The following is a 23,198-nucleotide window of genomic DNA, read 5'->3' as shown; positions in this document are numbered from 1 at the left end:
ATTTTTTTATTCCTAAAAATTTTGTAATAACCAGACATTTTTCTTCTAGTGCCCCATGGCGGAATTCCGTCTTAATTTATGTTAAACTAAATATCCTAATTACATCAACTGAACCAAAAATGTTCAAATGATAATTGATTTTTAGTAAAAATGTTACTTGGATGAAACAGAATTCAAAAATATGAAGTTTAAATCATTTTTGGGTTAAAATATTTTGTTTTAGTATTTATTCACAAATAAATAATGAACAAACCTTCTTAAAACATGGAACCTTCTTTAAAACATGGACAGGCTTAATATTTTGAAATATTGCTAATCATTACATTAGATTTTATTGCACCAATAATTATTTCACAATATTTTTTGAAAACTCCAAAATTCCTAGTTGTATCAAACAAATTAAATTCCATTTTATCAAATTCTATACTCAGTTTTAGAGAAAATAACTAAAATCTTCAATTCTGTATTTGGAAACTGAAATTCAAACATTCAGATTACAAAAAGAATTTAAGTGTTAATGATCCTTTTATAATTAAAAGATATGCTTACAGAGATTTATTCATTTATTTTACTATACAGAAGCTAGAATTTTTTAATTAATTTTGTTTAATTGAAAGCAGGCTCCTACTTAGAAAAGAAATTGAATAAACTCTTTTCAGCTTGTAAAATAATACCTTTCGCTTGGATCAGGCAAAGTACTAATATTGTTTCTTGAGACATTTCGAGAAATATTAGAAGACTTTAAATTAATTTTTGTCCTTTTTTTTTCACAAATTTAACTCCTACTTTTATAATTTCAACCACTAACCAGCTGGTATGGTCTCCCCAAAACTTTCTCGCATACTCTCCAATACATTTTTTTTATCTTCCTACCCAAAGCATAAATTTGTTTAAAGCCAAGAATACCATCCACGATATTGTTGAACGATAGTCATGAAATATAGATTTCTGGTACGAATGTAGCATTTTTTTTTTTTTATTGAATCTATCGTGAGAATATGTATTTTGTGTAATTTTGTCGATCTATTGACATCAAAATTTGACACAAAATTGCAATTGTAGTCATACCGAATTTTTTTTTTTTTATCTAAGTCATTTCGTTCATGATTTATTATGTTCACATATTATTGAAAGTATAGGTCCACATAATAAACCATTTGGCAAATTAGATTCAAAATTTGAATTGGGTCAATATTTTAGATCCTAAACCTTCGTACCAAATTATATCTACATAGCTCTTTGTGCTCTGTTTTCATCGAGTTCTCTTGTACTCGAATAGACAGACTTATTTAGAATAGATTTTATTCAAAATTTGAAAAAAAAACTACAGATTTGGTCGTGAGTCCATATACCATCTAGATAAAAGCGGTTTTGAATTATCATATTCACGGACAGATAGACATAAAGCCGAAAATCCATTCTAATTCATGAACGAATGATGATGAAAGAATGATATAATCTCTATGTTTTCGAACTCATGAGGTCTGAAACATAGAAATACGCCAAGATAATGCATTCGAGTTTTTTTTTTTTTTTTTTGATGATGACAATATTTTTTTTAGATTTCATATTTGAGAAAGTAAATTACATTTCAAATGATAAAACGAAAGTAACTGATGACACGAAATTTCTCCATTCATCATTACAGGATTAAGATGCTTCGCTCATTGCAGAAACAGAAACATTTCTGTGTTGAGATGAAAAAAAATAAAATTAAAATAGGCATTGAAAGACATTAAATACCACACGATCGTCATGAAACCAGCAAATATATTTTTTAAATAAATTATTTTCTTACTGTTTAGAAGTGAATTGCAGAATTCAATGTTATCAACAATTTCAAATGATTATTAATTTTTTTAGAAACTATAATGGATTCATTCATGTTATTTGAAAAAGAAAATTCAAATTCAAATAATGTAATCGACTTTTAATAAAATCTGATATAGGCCAATTTTAATCGAAGTTATGACCAAAAAACAAAGGAGATTGGAATATTTTAGAAATATTCATTAAAGAAGATTTTGACCCAAACTTAATTTAATAGAAATGAATCATTAAATTAAGTATGAAGAAAATATTTATGAAAAGTAAAAGAAGTGTATGGTGAAAAATGTTTATGTTAAATAAAAATATATAGCCAAATGCTTTTTATAAAAGATATTCCATGGGTTTTATCCAAACTAAAATTTATCACAACATATTTATAAATAAACGGTATTCAAAGGCAAAATTTCTGTTCTTTCATATGATTGCTTTCCATAATAAGGAACGGTCTCAAAATATGGTAATACCAGATATATGTAAGCTCGATTCAGTTGCACAAATTAAGAATTTCATGCATGGAAATCTAATTTCACATATATGTAAAAAAATGCACATAAAGTAGTTAAAGTAGACAAGAAAAAATATAACTTATAGTTGGTTCTAAAAGGTATATATATATATATATATATATATATATATATATATATATATATATATATATATATATATATATATATATATATATATATATATATATATATATATATATATATATATATATATATATATATATATATATATATATATATATAGTATTGTGTCAAATGTCTTAAGAGAAAAGATTCAAATTGTCCACTCTGATCTTTAGTGACAGATCCAACTATAAACCGGGCACGATAGATGGTTTCCTCATATATGGCAACAGCAATCTTCAGCTGCGGACCATTAGGCGAACCTATCCACGATATTTAAGCATAAAGAATAGATTTCAAGGAGTTTGGGTCATGACGATATATCTTTGGAAGTTAATATGTAACTTCCGATAGGTGGTTTTTTTTTTCCTCGAATTGGTTGATAAGAGCATTAACCCACAGGATTATTAAATAATTAAAATAAGATTCTCTGAAAAGATTCTGACACAAATAGTTTTAGTGCATCAATTAATGCATCACATAAAAATTCTGTTGTAATAAATAGATAAGGCATTGATTTGAATTTTTTTTAAAAATGTAATTATTATCTATTAGTTATTGAGGATTATGAGATTAAAAATGAGAAAGTTTGTGTCAGAAATCTGAGTTATTTCTATTCTAGGAAAAAGAATCAGCAACTATATAATTGATTCCACTTGTATGGCTGATATCAGTGCTAAACTGGAAAATAAAATCTAGTTTATGCCAATTATAAGGGGTACATTTATGTTCATTTTCTTTTAAATTCATAAATTAGAGGTCTTTGGTCGATGTAATTTGTAAAATTTGGACCTTCTTCGACAAGCGATGAATTTTTTTGTGGCAATATATATGGCTAAAAGTTCTTTGTTGGATGTTAAAAACATTTTTGTGAACTTTTACGATGAAAAAGTATAAAAGCATTAGCCTCCCAACTAAGGCTTTTGTGTCCGTGAGCCAACAGCAGAGCCATCGCTGGTGTCAACCCATGGTCTTAATTTTGCTCCAGCTATCGGTTCCCGAAAATGAATTGCTAAGTCCAGAGCGTTTTTGACATTGTTTGGAGTCAAAAGTTTCCATATTTTGCAGTACATCTTGAAGGATATATTTGCCTTTTTCTTTTGTTTTAATTTTCTTTTTAATTAATATCTTTCCAAATTCCATTTAATGGTGCTAAAATTTGTCGTACAACAGTTGGTATGGACCGATCATAAAGTTAAAAATATTGAGAAAACGTCTTGATGGATTTGGTCTTGGAAATTTAAGATATTATTCTTAAGATTTAGTAGTGGTTCGATTCTTTGTAAGTATAGAACTTACTAATATATTTTTGATAGGATATGGTTTTCATTCATTCCGTCTTCCTGATGTAAGTTGAGTTAAGATTACACTACTTTTCTTCATTTTAAAGGATACTTCTTAAATTATTTACGTTAATTTTATTCGTTACGTTCGTTTTACGTTAATAAGTGATAACTCATCTAAATTAGTTTTTGTAACCCCCAGAGAAGTTTAAATATTCTTCAGCAAAGGCAACTGATATATTACTACAATGTATTGAATTTATCAGTTATAAACTACGAAGCTGTTTCATATATTTGGATCCTAATATAATAGCTTTAATTACAAAAAAAATTAAACTATTTTTTTATTGACTTTGGGTACATTTTAATTTCAATATATATTCTTATAATTATATTTTATTTAATCTGTTTCTAAGTACATCAGTATATTGATCCATTTAAAAATCAACTTTTATATTTTTATTTTTACATGATTTATAATAGTTTTTGTTTTGATGCAATTAATGTTTCAGAATTAACCACTTAATTGAGTTAAGCAGTTAGAATTTTTTATTGCCAACGGATCTATTCACAAGAAATAATCTGAAGTATAATAATAACTGTTTCAAATAGCTGATAAATTTTAAAAAATTAAACTGAATTGTCACTGCTAATAAGTTTGGTGAATCAGTTACTTTCCCGGATCAATTCATGTCAACATAAAAAAAAAAAAAAGAAGATAATTTTCAAATAATCAACTTTTAACGAAACATTGCCGCAAAAAATTTAAAAAATATAGAAATTGAAAGCAATTGAAAAAAGATACATTGAAAAAAAAGCATAATGATAACAAATTTTTCATTATTTTATCTTTTTACAAAAAATAATTTTTGCGACACTAGATGGCGCCATCGCAAAGATGTATGTGATGATGTTCAAACAATCATCTTTGTTGTGGCATTGTTATTTTGTGCAAATGTGCTCTTTCTCTAATGCACACGCAGAGTTGTGCTCTTTATCTCGCATTTTTAAATTTAATTTGGAATTGTATTTTTAAATTAATAACTTTATTCTTAATTTTCAAAACTTTCGAGTTAAAAAAGTAATTTTAAGAAAAAAAAGAAAGAAAGAAAGAAAGATTTCACTCGTATCTGCAATTTGTTATCAAATGAATTATGGAAGTTAGGTTCATAGTTTTTAAAAATACGAACATTAAAAAATTATTAGGATTCCGAAACTATTTGTCTTATTTTTCTTCGATTGAATTTATAAAAAATGAAGTCTTAACATATATATAAAAAAATGGTAAAATGAAGTTTTTTGTAAATTGAGGACTGTTCAATAAAGTTTTTGATTGTTTGCTTAAGCATGATAATCTTGGAATTTTTTATTTATAATAAAAGTAGGAAAATAAGCATTACTTCAGTTACAGAATAGAACTTGAAATATGTCCGCTTCATTTTACGAACATTATTTGTACTTCCTATGCTATTTCATTAATTCGACAATGAAATTAAAATATCTATGAAACAATACGAATAATCAAATAAAAACATATTTCAAAATTACAACCAGATAATGATTATATGGAAACAAAATTTAATTGAAATGTTGATTAACTGATCATTAAATTATACAAAATTTCAAATATTACATTGCCATTGGGAACACATAATTTTACAAATTTAAGAACCTTAACACGTCGAGAAATGAATGAAAAAAATCTATTAATAAAAAAAGAGTATTTTTACAAGTGTGAAAGAAATAGTCTTAAAAGAAAGAGTTAAACTATTGTGTGTCTGTTAATTTAAATGAAAATCAAATCCTTGTTTTGCTTCATTCTTTAATCAAGCGTTACAATCTATGGTAACATAAGAACAAACTGATGCACGACGTGAAAAAAGGGTTATCTTAAATAATAATGAGATGTTTCTGCAAGCTTTGGCTAGATTTTTGAAGCAGGGATAACTAACTTCTCAGGTAGGAATGAAATTGTTCTCATCGGTATCTTGATCGCAATCTACCTGTTGACATGTTCCATCATTGAGAGAATTGATTATTCCGCGCACCCCCAAATGTTCAAGCCAGGAGTCTTCCATCCTGAAAAAGAAAGTAGAAAAGTGTAAAAAAAAACTCACTAAGCATTGCACGTTGAACGAATATATATGTATATATATATTTTTGGTTTCAAACTTTGCATTATTTGAGATTGGAAATCAATCTTTACTGATAATTGTCTCTTAGGAACAGACATGAGCCTTTTTCATATGAGTGTGGTGAATAGTATATAAGCCAGTTAACAAACCCCTGCACGAGCAATTGCTTTTGCATAATGGTTATGTTACTGGACTGCAAACCACAGGGTCAAAGGTTCTATCCTCACTCACCTCAATTCGTTAAAATTGGTGACCTCGGACGATGAACCTTCGTACAGCGCAATCTACCCACAGCAAAACAAAGTCGTCAGACTCACGTGACGCAGCAATACAAAATGGCCGCAGCAACCCAAAAGCCGTCAGACTCACTTGGTGCATCAGCAACAGCAAAACGCTCGCCATAACGTTTGGCGCTACTTAACTGGGTACAGGCCCATTAGACAACAGCTAAAAATACATCACCACTCAATAGCCATATCGTTCATCTCACCTCCGACTCACTGGAGGGAGAGTCTGTGGTGAATAGCATATAAGCCAGTTAACAACTACGCTGCACGAGCAATTGCTTTTGCATAATGGTTATGTTACTGGACTGCGAACCACAAGGTCCCAGGTTCTATCCTCGCGCATCCCATACCGCTAAATGAGCAATACGAATGCTGAAACACATATTGGGATATTTTACTTTTTTATTATAATTTGATGCAGTACTGTGTGGACAAACCATTCCAATTTCAATTCCTTCTCATTACTAATGAGTAGATGATTATTTCTACTTAGTTTAACATATTTATGAAGTCACGAGTCTATGATTCCTGTTAAAGGAACGGCCTGACAGTTTCTCTTCATCAAAGCTCCTTTAGAGTATTTATTCGAAATCAGAGGTAACAGATATGCTTACAACGGCATAATCCTTCCAAATCGGTAATTTAACCTTTTTTTATATGATCGTATACATATCATTTTTCTCTAATAGTATGGATATAAATTCTTTGTGATCAATGAATTTCTCCCACTTCTTTTAACTAATGAGTGGATGTTTCTAATTCCACTTGGTTTAACATTTTTGTCTAACACAAAATAATCTAATTCCGAATAAAGGAGAAGTGTGATAGTTTCTATTGATCAAAGCGACCTTGAGACTTTTAGAAAAAAATGAGATAAAAGTCTATTTTAGATTTTAATCTATAAAAGCAAATTCTTTCTTAGAAAACTTTTAAAGAAAATTGGAAAATACCGTTGAAAAATACCATGAACTACATAACAGCCAGTCCCACTAAAGAACATTTCAGTGCTACAGTTTATACGGAATATACTAGTTGTGAATAATGCTATTCCACATTGTTCTTTCAGTTCTTCTTCGTAAATTATACTATATTTGTCTCATTAGAACAGCGTTTCTCAACCTTTCAGTATTCGCAGCCCAGTTTTCAATCATAATTTTCATCTCGCCCCCCTCCCTGTTACAATAAAAAGTATACAACAATAATGTATATTGAATATTTTGTATTCTGTTTTTAAATTATTTTTAACTAACTGCCAAAAAAAAAAAAGAATAAAAGCGAGCCAACATTGGCGAGAAACGACATCTGGCATTTTGCGAAGCGGGCATTGAACAGATGAAGCGAAGGAAAGCAGGGAAAATTTAAATATTATATTTGAAATGAAAGTCGAACAGATAACGTTAAAAGAATATGAAAGTAGAAAAATTCGTTAATGAAAGTTAACTTAGACCGGGTGAGCTAAATTTAGAAATTGGGAATACATTTTTTTGAATAATAAAAGAAATAAAACAGAAGCATGACTAAACAAAGGAGAGAAAAAAAAGTTATGTTTGTGGAAGGGAATCCACACGACCGATGCCCTCTCGAGTATACGCAGATGTTTTCTCATAGGAAGAAGGAAAATGTTTGATAACGCAAGTTTCAATTCCAGCCAGTCTCATTAGAGTCGATCCTTCTATCGCTATCGAATATATTGTGAATGTGTATGTTATATATGTTTTCGTGTTGATTGCAATTCACCATATTAAATATTTACGGCAGCAGATTTATGCAGACTCATGGACAAATTTTTGAGAGAAAGTAAGCAAGCATTAGAGGACTGTCAAACATCAACAAGTACACAGACGAGCGTGATTCCAAAAATAAAATCAAGAAAATATTCTGAAGAATGCTTAAATTTTAGGTTTACCAGTATTGAAGTAAATGAAGAAGAAAGGCCCTTGTGTATCATTTGCTCAAAAATGTTGGCCGCAGGCAGCATGAAACCTAATAAATTTAAACGACATTTGGAAACGCTTCATAGTGAGTACGTCAACAAACCCAGAGAATTCTTCGAATTAAAATTAAAATCATATAAAAAGCAAAAATATTTTTTTAAAGAAATTTTGTCTGTGAATAAAAAAGTTTTAATTACATCTTACAAAGTTTCATATAAAATAGCCTGATGTAAAAAAACCTCCCACCACTGGTGAAGAGCTTTTTTTTTTTGCCAGCAGCAATTGAGATTGTAGAAACTATGTTTGGAGATAATTTTTCAAAACAATTGCAGTCCGTACCAGTTTCAAATGATACTGTTGCTCGTCGAATTGGTGATATAGCTGAAGATGTACAGTGTCAGCTTTTCTCGAAGTTGCGTGACAAATTGTTTTCAATACAGCTTGATGAAGCAACAGGTAGTCATAAAGATGCTCATTTAATTGCCTATGTTTGATTTTGTGATAATATGTCAGTAGTAGAAGAACTACTTTTCTGCAAACCAAACACCGTCCTCTCATTATTTGCTATTTTAAGTGATTTTATGAACTAGGCAAACATAGAATGGAAAAATTGCATCGGAATATGCACCGATGGTGCTCGTTCAATGTCCGAAAGATTCCAAGGTATGTATACAAGCACTTGTAAAACAAAAATCGCCTCAGTGCGTCTGGACACATTGCATGATCCACAGAGAAGCTTTGGCTTCGAAAGAAATAAGTCCTGGTCTGAATATTGTGTTAACTACGGTTGTAACCGTAGTAAATAATATAAAAATGAGACCCCCTGAAATCGAGAATCTTTTCCGCACTTTGTAAAGGCATGGGTTCAGTACATTCAGCTTTACTATTTTATTGCGAGGCAAGATGATTATCACGTGGGAAATTTTTGCAAAGTGTTTATGAATTAAGAGAAGAAATCGCCATGTTCCTAGAAGAAGAAAACAGACCGGAGGCCAAGAATTTTCGCAATGGTTTATTTGTTATGAAATTGTGCTACTTGATCGACATATTCGAGAAATTAAATAACTTGAATTTTCAACTCCAAGGAGCAAATACACATATGTTGGATATGAGTGATAAAATTGCCTTTTGTGGAAAATTGGAATTGTGGAGCAGAAATTTAAAGCAAAGAAATCTAACAATGTTTGCAAATGTAGATGATTTTACTAAAACTTACAAGGCTGAAGAAGAACATGTAAAAGTTGTTTTTGTAACCACTGAAAATCACTTAGCCATGCTGCCAAAGAATTTTAAAAAGAATTTTCTTGCTGACGACAAACTAATAGCAAGTTACGAGTGAGTTAGCGATCGATTTCATAAGACTCCTGAAGGACTCTCAATTGATGAGGAAGAAAAATTCATAGACTTCACTACAAGTGGCGAAACTAGAAGACAATTAAGTAATAAATCACTATTTGAATTTTGGGCAGGAGTAGAGGATGATTTTAATTGCACTAAAAGCAAGGGTATTTCGCATTATATTACCATTTTCAACATCCTACCTTTGTGAAACTGGATTTTCTGCTGTGGCAACTTTGAAGACAAAATATAGATCTCAGCAGAACTGAGAGTAGCTATTTGTAATATTAAGCCTTCCTTCGGAAAACTTTGCTCTGCAAGACAGGCCCCAAGAAGTCACTAATAATTATTAAATTTGTTTTAATTTAGTATGTTTTGAATAAGTAAGTTTTGATTTAGTAAGTTGTTTTACTTTAATAAGTTATTAAATATGTCGAAATGTATTTTGTTTTCTATGTGTATGTGTGCTTTCCTTTCAGTCAGTTAATCAATTTTTTTTTAATAATATTTTCTTGGATATTCTCGCGGTCCCCTCTAGTGTGCTCGTGCCCCCCTAGGGGGGCGCGCCCCATAGGTTGAGAATTGCTACATTAGAAGATTGATAGATGTATCTAATAAGGGAAGTATATGCTATCATTGCTTGCCAATTCTCAATATTCAAAAAACAAAGATTAAATTTTTTTAAAATGATATCTTTCAACAAATGCGGTATAAAATTGCCAGTCACTCTCAAAACCATATTGATTAAAATATATATATTTTTTATTTATAAAATTATTTTGAGATAATGCACCAGTTTCCTTGACAGTTAATCAAAATTTATAGTCTCGAAATTATAATCAAAATCTATTTTAGTTATTTGAAAAAAAAACTTGGATAAGAATTTTATGTGTAATATATACCAATAAAGTATTCATACAAATAGAACAAACTATACTTACGCCAATGCAGCCAAATGTACAGCTTTTTGTATAACTGGAGAATCGCCAACTATGTTGTCCACAGCTAATTCGCAAAACATCTTCCTTGCACATTGTGGCTTCTCCAAGGCCTTCATACCAAACTCTCCAATGGCCTCGATGAACGAGGACATCGAATCTGAAGCCCTTTCGGAACGCGCCCCTGGTGCATCCGGTGATCCAACTGCTGTAGTTGAAATCATAGGAACCATGGCACTGGTTGCTGGATCTCCTTTCATAGCCATCATCTTGTGCATGACCGATGGAAGGGCAGCAGCCAGAATAAGGCTAGCAGGCACTATGCCAGCTACTAAGACTGTGATGGGATCGACATGAGCCAGTTTTGAGAAGATACTGGAAAGTCCACCTTTCTTTTCTGGTTCGGGAGGCATCATCATCATGGCTTTCATCATTTCCATCATCATTTCGTCCGGCACCTTCATCTCTTCCATGGGCATTGGCATAGGCATAGGCATTGGCATTGGCATTGGCATGGGCATGGGCATAGGCATGGGCATACTGGTTGTAGGCATGCCTTTGTCGCCTTTCCATGGAGCGGCCTTCTTGAAATAGTGGAAATGCTTATGGATTGAAACAGGACCTTTCTCTTTGGGTTTCTTCGTGGTTGTGGTCGTGGTGGTTGTAGGTGCTGGTGTTGTGGTAGTCGTCGTTGTAGTGGTCGTAGTAGTTGTTGGGGTTGTTGTAGTGGGTGCTTTAGTCATAGGTTTGCTGTCATCTGCTTCATCCTCTTCCCATCCCGGAAAATACTATATCATAAATTGGAGGTATGAGTTCTGTGTTAAATCATTCAAACATAATTAGTACAAATTTATTATCTCTTTTAGTAAATAATACATTTTTCCCATAAATACTTTTAATGGCTGAATACAACATTTATAATCTGAGTGATCTGAAGTTTTGGAAATTTGTATTAGTTTATTATCTTGTAAGAGCTTCAAATGCTTAGGTATCTTTAAAATAAATAATATTTAATGTATAACAATATTTTGCAAAATAACATCACTAAAAGTAATTTTATTTTATACTGAACAAATATTTGTAACCAGACATAAAAATATAAACTTTAAAGGTAATCTAACTCCATCATGTTCTGATAGAAGAATTATTGTATTCTTTTTTTAACCTAACCTTTTTTAACCTATTCTTTTTTTAATCTTTTCATTAAAGTATTCAAGTTCTTCGTCTAACTTTATTTTTAAATAATGTGAAGCCTCTTGTACCTCGCTATCATCTGCCTCCCAGTAACTCCAAGCTACCTTTGAATCGCTAGGAGAGACGCCACTTTTCACGTATTCTGGCCAGTATTTCCAATTCTTGTTTTTTCTCTTATCTGTAAATAGAAAAATATTTTACTTTTCTTATGTACTGAATAATTCATCACACTGCCGAAAAGAATGTTGCCTAAATATTATTCTTTACATATACAGATTATTCAGTTAACGCATTTGCAAATTCAGACACTTATACTGTCTGAATATGTCTCTTGTCATTTTTGTTTATTAGACATCAAGATAAACAAAAATGACAAGAAACATCATGTAGTAAAGTTTGCTTTATTGTTAAAATATGAAATAAAATGTATGTGTGTATTTAATGTTAAAAAAATGTACCTTTAAACATTATAATTATATACCTGTTTTTAATTTAGAAATTAGAATAAGCTATTTTAATTAAAACACTATTAACTAATGCAGCCTTATGATTTATGTGGGAAAGATCCAAACAAGCCAGCCGTTTGCACTTACCAGCAAACTGTCCAGGATAAACTTTTCTTCCTCTGAGTATCCTTGCGCGAGGTGGTTTCGGCATAGAAACATCATCGTTCAGAAGTCTCAGATTAGTTGGATTCTTGTCAAATGAACCGACTGTCACTTCTTGCATTGAAACACCCTTTTCATCACTTACTGGGGCATAGATTCCTCTGTCTAAAGTTTCAATCGATCCTGACATCTTTTCTGTGATGACCTGGGGCTCACTTTCTTGTGTTGGCTTCATGGGTTTGAAGGATGAATCCTTAGTCTCTGAAATTAATTTAGAGTACTCCGCAGAATGAGAAAAGGAAATTGCGATGATAATGATGAAAAGAGTGCTGATGGTGATTTTGAACATTGCAGAATGTGGATTGGAAACCTGAAAATGGAAATATTACACATTCCATTAATCAATCGTGCCGCTTTAAGATTACGTATATAGATTTTACCATCATTGAGAAGACATATTTTTAATTTGACCGATTCTTAGAGTTCTGTTCTAATAATTCAAGACTGAATTTTTGAAGGAAGTTTTGTTATATGAGATCACTTGTGCTATCAGGCGAGTTCTTTATACATCCACAGTATAGCGCGTGTTCGGCTTTTAGCTTTATCGTACAAAATAAAGAATTGATTATGTATTTTAGAATAGTATATCTTACTTTTTCTGATTTGGTATAAAATTTAACATTTATCAACAATTTGTTGTAAAAATCCATATTGAAATTCATTCACTTAACTTATTACTTTTAAGAGCTTTCTAAATTTATTCACACCAATTGATGGATAAGCAATTCAATGACGGATTTAATGCAAAACTGATACACCACTATGATTCGGTTGATGAAATCATACGTAACATTTCAGTAATATGGCTTGTTTCTTTTTTCAGTAATTGTATATATGTTCACTTGGAAGAACAGACAAAATATAGATTTACTTAATCACCTGAATTTAAACCATCATCAATCATTGATTCATAAATCTACAACTATGGTGTAAATAACCTTACCACACCATAATCGCCTCGTAATCTACAATTATGGTGTGATTAAGATTTCTGTCAGAAATCTATCAGGCTAGCTTGACGTATATTTGTATTATTATGCTCACAAACTAACAGTTGATTTAAAAAAAATAGGGGCGGGGGTGAACTCGAGGAGCTTAAAATGTAGAGATGTGTCAAAATATCCTTATTCCTTATCTGTGTTATAACTATAAATCTTGTTATTGAATTTTTTGATGGAACAATTAAATTTTTCTGAATTTCACCACAACAAGAAAAGCATCGCTGTAGATTATGTATTAAATTTAATCAAAATAATTTAGTAAAATTAGAAAAAAATTGCAAAAATAAAGTTAAAAATATCATTTATAAAAGTTTAAGAGTATGTAAAATTATTTTCGTGAGATTATATCTTACAGTTCATAAGAGTAACTAAAATAGTAATTCATAATAGTAGCAAAAAAAGTTTCATTTTTTAATTAATTATATTCTTTAATTAACTTTTGACTTCAAAAAAATTGGCAGTGATTTTCTCTTTTGAGGAGCACATGTGCTGAACTTCATCAAGATCGGATGAAAAACTGTTAATTTGATAAAAAATATAAAAAGTCATATTTGCAAACATATATATCTTTATGTTAATAAAAATATAATGAAATAATCGTAAGAAAAGTATTCGTAAAGTGATTCGATAAATTTAATGCATAAATATGTAAGAAGGTAAGATAATAAAACGAAAACTATACAAAAAAAACAAAAAAACAAAAACGCTTTAATAAGGAGAACGAACGAAAAAAAAAGAAAAAAAGACAGTTTCTGGCCCTTTGGTTGAAAGCTGTCTCAAAATGCAAATCTCTCCCCGTGCATCATATCCGATGTCCGGACGTCAAAGGTCAGTTAACAATCTGAATGAGGGAAGGAAGGGAAGAAACGCTTCGTAAAATTGCTAATCGCTAGTTTCATGCATCTTCGAGCATTGTATCAGAACACATGAAGGTGACAGATCTCATTTTATTCATGTGACAGAAATGAATGATTTCAATCACAATAGAGTGAATGAAAATGCAATGTTGAGAAGCTGCATCGTTTCAACTTTTGCTTTTTGCTTTGCAACTATTTATATTTGGGAAGGGAGACTAGCTTTTAATTTAAAACACTACTTTAGTATATTGATAAACCTTTGATCCAAGCTAATATATTGGTCAGAAAAAAGAGATATTTTTTGGCATTACATCCGCATATCCATCTGTCTTCCTGCGTGGATATGAACGTGATCTATCACTCAAATTCCATCAGATAAACCGATAGCACCCAGCGACCTATTTATAGGATAGTTCCATTTTTATTTCCCTTGCTAAACCGAGCACATTTTATTGTATTTTTTCTTATCTAAGAAGTTGATATATACTCCTAATCAAGCTTCTACCGACATATAATACCGATTAGTCAGATTTTGAAGTCAAAGTATAACTAATTTTGAGATTTTGCAAGATTTAATTTTTAGACAATGCGCGAGCATCAAAAGTAATCTTTATTATACAATATTTTACTATATTTTAATACATATGTGAAAAAGAGATTTTTTAAAGACTATTTATTCATTTTTTAAAGAATCTTTTTCTAAAAAAACATATAAAAATTAAAATAACAGATTATTTTCAGAATTGATTATAATTCAAAATTATTTTAATCTTCGTGGTTCTAACATAATTTTAAAGAAATTTACTAAAATCTATAGTTTAAATAAAAGAAATTTTAAAAAATAACCTTTATTCCCAAATTTTGAATCTCTGTATACATCCGCACAAAGCAATCGATACTTTTTCTAAAGCTCATGAAGTATTTTTTTTTTCTATACTTTGAAACGGGGCAAAATAAACATCATATTTACAAAGTTCATTTCAGAACACGTTTTATTATTCACATCAAAAGAGAGCATTTTAGATAATTTTAATTATTGCAGGATCTTACATAAACGTTTGAATTCTCGTGTGTTGAAAATATTATATAGATATTCATATACTGTGATTGCCATGTTTGTATACATGCTCTTAACCACTCCATAAGGGGATACATTAATTGTGGAATCGCCGTTAATTATTGACCGAAAAGTCACCAGTTAAGCAAGCAGGTTCTCGGTTCCTTGACACAGCAATAGTGATGCGATTGCATTGATCATATTTGATGATGCATCATATCTCTTACTGGAAGGATTTGTGCACGGTACAATAATGACTATTTTGGAAATGAATTTGCCATTATGCATTATTATTCTAGGTAGCCGGTCATATATATACGTATTGAAGGCCTCGCACCAAGGCATGATGATATAACCTGAAGTGCTTAAGAGTCCCGAGATAATAATGAATACATTTATTTTCAAGTAAGTTTCCTTGGCAAGGATTAATCATAAATTGTTTAAAAATATATAGACATAAAAACAAACAATCAAACTAGTATAGATATTTTTGTTATTTTCTGATAACTGATTACAAATTCACAAATTATTAGTAATTGCAGTAATTTTCAATAATTTTATTGTTTTTTTTTTTTTTTTTTTTTTTTTTGCTCTATTCGAGTGTCTGAGCTGCATGACAAATACGTAAAATTAATTTTAATTACAAACTTTCACAGTGACATACTAAAAATAGTTTAGGAAATTATAGTATTAATGTGGAAAAGAATGAAAAAGACGATGGTAGAACATGATATGATATGTTATTATTTCTAATATCTAATAACATAGTTTCCATATTGCAAAACATTAGAAAATTTGATTAAAGCAATTATTGCTAAAGGTTATAAACTGTTTATAATGATTAAGACTTAAAAAGGATTTTTTTTTCTTCAAAGGATGCTTTAATCAAAGACCATCACAAAATATTTTTATCATTATTTATTACTACTGTAGAGTTTATTTAATTAAATTTAAACAAGAGATTTGAAGTCATAAATGATCCCATTATCATGGTATATATATATATATATATATATATCACATTCATCGAATACTGATACTGATTATAATAATGAAATAAAAATGGAACGGAATAATATGGGGACGGAATTTGACTTAATTTCTGTGACATAATATGGGAACGATGTTGACAATAATGGAATGAAAATGGAATAATAATGGAACTGAATAGTAATGGAATGATACTGATTATAATAGAGATTTTAAATACAAATAAAATGACTTACTTTTTAAATGACTATAGCTGCTGAATTAACTGGCTACGAATATGGCCATATTTGCTTAAAATCAATATATATATATATATATATATATATATATATATATATATATATATATATATATATATATATATATATATATATATATATATGTATATGTATGTATGTATGTATTTCTTAGCTTTATAAACAGTTTTTCAGTTTTTATTCTTTGCAAGGATTAAGTCATATTTAGTAAAATATGACTAATATGTAATTTATATATAAAATATTCCTGACTCTCTGACGATACAAATAAACCAGAAGGTGTGAATTTCCCTAACACTTTCTCGCATAATCTCTAATATACTTGTCATGCCAAGGAACGCCTTACATAGCATAGGTGTACAATAATTACGAAATATGAACTTTTGGCGTGAATTCAAGATTTTTACTGAATCTATCTTGTCATCTTTGGCGAGTATTTGGCGATAAATTCCCGAAATGTATTAATCGTATAATAAAATCGAATTTGAGTTTTAGACACGTTCTTCCTCAACCGATTGTAAAAAAACTGCATTTGTAGTTCCAAAATATCATAACAAATTTGACATATTTGAGTCATTGTGTTTTTGAATTATCTCATTTACATGTTTCTAAAACCTCAGACCGACAGATAGTCAAAAAATAGTTAGATCTGGTTCCAAATTTGACAGGTGTCCATAATATAGATATTAGTACCGAATTTTATCTATCTACCTCTTTTCGTTTTTGTAGTTATCGCATTAACTTATATTCAAACAGCTGGACAAACAGACTTCTTCTGAACAGAGTTTACACAAAATTTGAAAGAAATATGCAAATTTGATTTAAAGACAGTTTATCAAATTTGAACCATCTACATTTTCCAAAAATGTGTTTTTGGAACTCCGGGAAGTCTGAAACGTTGAGATATGTCAAAATCTCGAGTTCAAATCTTTTGACGATAACTATGCTTTCTCTGTGCTACGTATAAGAAAAAGTTAAATAACTATCCACCTTTCAGCAACTAAAGCTAACTAATTTATGAAACTTTCAGTATTACTATTTTAGATAGCTTCAAAGGGCGCCTCGAAGAAAGTCTGCCAATCATCCATCTACTCTTTTTCTAAGGAACACTGGCTCTCTAAAAAAATGAAATTCAACTATGCATTTTCTTTATTGTTTGTAGATATACATCCTCAGAATGAATGAAAATATTGTCTGAATATAATTGAAAAAACGTGTCACTCAATCAATAGAATTGAAACTTTAAAATATTTCAGTTTTCTATAAAAGCTACTTTTAAGATGTCCATTTTGGAATTCGTTTTCTCTAACAGTTTAGTATCCGTATGCAATCTCAATTTTAAACCCATTGATTAAGATATATACAAATTGACAACGAGGAAAGAGTATTGTACGGAAAAATTGCGATTCCAAAACGCAACCTCAAACACTAAAACATTTACTATGTTGCCACAAAAAAAAAGGATTTTAACTAAAAAAATAATTAAACCTAAAGATCATCTATATACAAATCGCGTTTTACTAACACAGAATTAAGTTTGGTTTATTCCAGAATTAATTCTACAATGAGAATAATCGCATATTAGAATAATAATATTAGAATTCATTATTATGTAATTACATTCCAGAATTAATTCTGTATTAAAACAGTTAAATAGATATTCATAAAAGAAGTATGTAATTATATTTCTGAGAAAGTTCATTCTTCTGAAATTCGCTTATTGATAAACGAAAGGAATTCCATAATTGCCTAATGATAGAGACTTATGGGATTGCAAAATTGTACACAAAATTCGAGTATTTGAATAAAATCATATTTACGGATAACGATGGGGAGGGGGGGGGCAGAGCAATTGTATAAATATTTGCAGCAAAGTAAATTTCTTTTCTGACAGTTAAAATAAAAAAGAATGAAATATGCTAATTTTGTTACTGAATTCCAGAATACACTTTCAAACTTTTTTATTGATTTTACATTGATTTAAGTTAAACATTTAGGAATGATTTTACACTGATGTCGATGATTGAAATTCAACCAAAATTTGTATAAATGAATATAAATCATAGTACCCGGGAAACCAAGCTTATGTCGGCAGGTTTTTTTTTTTTTTAAATCCAGTTTTTACAGAGAAAATATTTAGATACAGCAATGCTACTTGTTCGACAAGTTGATTGGTTAACACAGTAATTGCATTGTCACTACTGGATGTGAGTCGAACATATTCGTATTCAGAAATTCCATATAGTACCATCTCGCAAAATTTTGAGGTACCAATAAGTTATCATCCTATGGCAACAATGCAAGTATCACAAAAATTTACGGAATTGCGTTCTATGACCATAGAGCAGATAGAAAAAAGATGTTTATATATAAAAAATATTTTTATTTTGTTTAAAATCGCGTTTTTTAGGAAAGACACCTATATAGATTAACTTAAAATGAAAAACCGTATCTAAATATAAAATTTGATCCAAATCGTTAGAGCCGTTTCCGAGATACACGAAATAAATTTATATATATATATATATATATATATTTATATATATATATATATATATATATATATATATATATATATATATATATATATATAATAACACAAAAATGAGTGTGAGACAGGTTGAGATAAGCTTAAAGGTGCTCATCATAATTTCAGAGCTGCTTTTTCGTATTTTAAACTAAGAAAAAAGAAATGAAAAACAGAAAAGCTGGTTTATATTTCTTTTGAATGATAAAAAATTCTTGGTGTTAATTTTATCGATTTAGTAAGCATTCTAATGCATTTCATTTTACAGTTATTCAAGTATAAAACAGAGCAGAGAAATTAGAATCAAATTGACTGATTGAATGAAGAAAAAAATTCCTCTCGGCAAGCTGGTAGGCAAAGGTAGATAGATATTCCTTTATTCCTTTACATCTGAGTTTCTATCTGGTGACATCAATTGTTGATGTTAGAAACAGGCAAATTAGGGTGTGAAAATTATTTTTCACCCCCTAACTCCTCAGACATTGAAGTTTTAGAAAACCTTTAAAATGCAATAGTTGTTCGTCTTAATGAGGCACTAATTTGGCTATTTATATTTTTATTTCTGTCTACAATATTAAGAAAGTTACAGCGAAATGAAAATTTCAACCTATCATTTCCGTCCCCTTTGAACTAGATGGACCATTTACGAACTCGTTCGAGATTCTTAACTTTTCTAACAACATATTCCAGCCAGTTGAAATTCGAAAAAAAAAAAATTACTCTAGTTACTCTATTCACAAGATAATATGGGGAAAACGTTATACGCATATATACATATATACAATTTTGAATGAAGGATGGTTTAGGAGAGTTTACGGTTCTAGTGACCATGATCGGTGAATAAATGAAGAAATTTTCCCAAAGTCTTACCATGAGAACCATTGCAGCAGGTAGTCTTTCTATAGGAATCTACCTAATTATGATCGAATTCCAATGATATATCATATATGTATATTGGCTACATTTTCACATTTTAATCAAGCATTTATAATTCTGAATCTATTATTAATTCTTTAAAATCAATAAAATTGTTCATCTTCGAAATATTTAAAATTTTTCCAAGTATGAGTATTATACTTCAATTTATTTTCTTCATTTCAAATGACAAATTGGTAGTTATTTATATGCATTGTTATCAATAGGGTTGGAAATTCTTAAATGAACTACGTTTCAAGAAAACCATATAGTAAAATTCATTATTAAATGCTTCATTCTGTATTGATTTTGTGAATCACTTAATCACTTAAATCACTTTTGTGAATCACTTAAATCCTTTTTAATTCTTTAAAAATCTTACTTTAAAAATTGCTTGTATAATGATTAGCTTTCCAAGGCACTCAGTTGCAACCTATGTGCATTCAGAAAATTAGTGCATATCATAAAATAATACTTTTAATTCATGATAATTTATTTGCTATAGGTTTGAGCGAGAATCTTTCCTCAAATTAACTTCATTTTATTAACTATCATGTATCTGCTTTAGAATATTTCTATCAATAAATTTGAAATAAGCATTAAAATGCATCACTTACCTATAATAATACAGAAAGCTACTCAAAATGTCTCTTGGAAAATCAATTTCAGCTTGGTTAAACTAACACTTCTAATATTCACTTAGTGGTGTGCCTTGCAGAAAATTCTGACTGGAATTTCACAGCTTCCCATCCAAACGGAGGGTCGGGGATCGCATGCAGATATAAACTGCCTGAAAGCTGAACGTTCACCAGAGCGAGGAAACGTATTCACTGCGCCTTTTTCTTCACTAACACTTACAGAAAAAGGAATCGTGTCTATTATTCTCAAGTTCAGGGATAAAAACATTTAATAAAAAAGAAACCAAAAGGAAGTGAAAAAAAAAATTGGGGAACTTCATGCAGGTACCATGTTTGGTCACCAATCTGAAGAATTTCAGACGTACTACTAAAAAAATGGTGAATAAAATTTTAGGATAATATTTATCTGTATTGTTAATAAAGGGAAATGTGTTTCTCAGTGTGTGTTGACGCTGTTTAAGACAGTCCATAAGATTAATTTAAACTTGGAATAAATTTGACACAGATATAATTTAAAAGATTGAAATATGTATCTCTGAAAGAATATTTTGAAATGTTTATCCAAATTTTAATTAATTAAAAATTAAGCAAAAATTTGATTGTTTTCTGAGATATTTCCAGAAACATAATTAATAGAATTACAATGTTAATAGATGATTCTATTAAGAAGGTTCACATATGCAAAGATCAGAACAGATGTTAATCTATTAAACTAACACTGTCAGTCAGAAGGCTGCTAATTAGATATAAATTAAGCTTTTCTAATAATATTGGATGCTGTACAGCATTATTATTGTATATAAAAGCTTTTAGGATTTATTTTTAATTAGAAAACACCTTATTTTGAAGATTTAAAATGAATTCTGGGAATGATCTCATTGTTTTTACGTTCGTTCAGATGAAGATGATGACTCTGAGATAGTAATTCTTCATCGCTCTAAACAATCGGCACAAATAAAGAGACATTTGACAAAGAATGTTTTAGCGTAAAAATGTCCAGGATATTAGATGGATATTCAACGAACCAGATTTTAATCCTCCAAATCTGAAGTTAAGACCCTCAACTAAAAATATTATTTTTTAATGAAAATTTCAATGTTAATAATGCTTTAACGACAAAATTTAAAACAATTCCGCAAAAGAACCGCATGTGTGTTGGTTTGGCCCATCCATAATGTCGTGAGTAAAAGGTGCTATCCTGACATGAGATGGATGCCTGAGAAGGGGAGGTAACCGTTCTTTTCATTTAATCGTAACAGAAAAAGCAGAAATCCTTCTCCCAAAATCCTTACATTGCTTCTAAGTGATTTGTTGGTATAAAATTAATAGTTGAATAAAAATTAAACAATAATTTTGCTTCAGCTGTCTTCGATTCGCCAGCTTCACCTAATGTTATATGACCTAAGGGCATGAATCGTTCTCTACTGAGTTAATAGAAGTGTACAAATTAATAAATTTGCAGGTAATTCAATGATAATAATTTTTTAGAAATGGTTCTAAATGATGATTCCGTACCTGGAAAAACAAGATATATTAACATTATTTCATTGGAACCTAGAACAATTTTTGAATAGAAAGCGTTTTTTTTATGTTTATCGATATTCATCTAGGTATATATTTTGCTTTGAAAAATGACGAAAAAATTTTTTTTCATAGTGTAATCTTTACCACATGATTTTTTAACTATCCCAAAATTTATGCTTCGGACACAAGTAATGGATACAAAGCAAACACACCAAAAAATAAAAATAACACACACACACACACACACACACACACACACACACACACACACACACACACACACACACACACACACACACACACACACACACACACACACACACACACACACACACACACACACACACACACACACACACACACACACACACACACACACACACTTAATATAATTATTTTCGAAAACAAAAATTTGTTCTCAGATGTAGCAATTATGTTTTATTTGAAACGCTTATTGTGTGGATCTTTTATTACCTTTTACAACTAGAAGAATAATTATCTTAGATAATTCAATGCATATAGATAATGTAGTGCCATTGTACTATAGTTAGACTGTTTAAGATTATATAATTAAGATACAAAAAAATTCATTCGGCTTATTCCTATTATTTCTTGTATATTACATAATTGTGATGATTTCGAATGGTCTCAGAAATATAAAAGATGTAACCAGAAACAGATGGTTTTTAAAGCATTTCTTTAAGGAAATGCATGACAATTTTTTTATAAAGAAATTTCCCTATCACCATATCGAAATGAATTTTGGAATGCTATTTTATTTAGAAAGGGCATAATGTTGTGACAGGTTAGAAAGAGAAATTTTTCTCTAAAAATAAAAGAAAAGTGCATCTTATGAAAAGATGTACACAGTTACCTTATTTTAATCACATTTAATATTCAAACAGCAATTCTTTCTTCAGATTGTTTTTTTTTTCTTTTTGGAAAATTATATATATTTTTGCTGATTTCTTACTTCTGCCAAATATTTTCAAAAAATAATAACATATAATGTTTGTCATGCTCGTCTTTCACGAAATTTAATGGATGAGTACTTGAAAATACTATAACGAAATTTCTTCTGAGAATCAAGTAAGGTATTTTCTTAAATTTGTGAAAATAAAATTTAGAAAGGGAAAAAAATCATTATTTCTTTTTATTCAAACTATTTCTAATAAATAATTATTTTCAAAAGCAGA

General features: G+C 29.7%; 1 protein-coding gene across 1 annotated transcript; it reads right to left on the bottom strand.

The window, feature by feature from the left end:
• Window positions 1-5,617: 5,617 nt before the first annotated feature.
• LOC129989083 (uncharacterized) lies at window positions 5,618-20,540 on the bottom strand. The gene is made up of 5 exons (XM_056097407.1): window positions 20,458-20,540; window positions 12,162-12,546; window positions 11,637-11,746; window positions 10,378-11,162; window positions 5,618-5,821 (listed from the first exon to the last, which is right to left on the bottom strand). The coding sequence occupies exons 2-5, from the start codon at window positions 12,523-12,525 to the stop codon at window positions 5,698-5,700; spliced, it is 1,383 nt and encodes a 460-aa protein (XP_055953382.1). The 5' UTR covers window positions 12,526-12,546; window positions 20,458-20,540; the 3' UTR covers window positions 5,618-5,697.
• Window positions 20,541-23,198: the final 2,658 nt, after the last annotated feature.

The sequence above is a fragment of the Argiope bruennichi genome, chromosome 10 (assembly GCF_947563725.1).
Source record: "Argiope bruennichi chromosome 10, qqArgBrue1.1, whole genome shotgun sequence".
Taxonomy (NCBI): Eukaryota; Metazoa; Arthropoda; class Arachnida; order Araneae; family Araneidae; genus Argiope; species Argiope bruennichi.
Note: the sequence above shows the minus strand (reverse complement) of the source record. Positions and strands in the feature narration are given on the sequence as shown.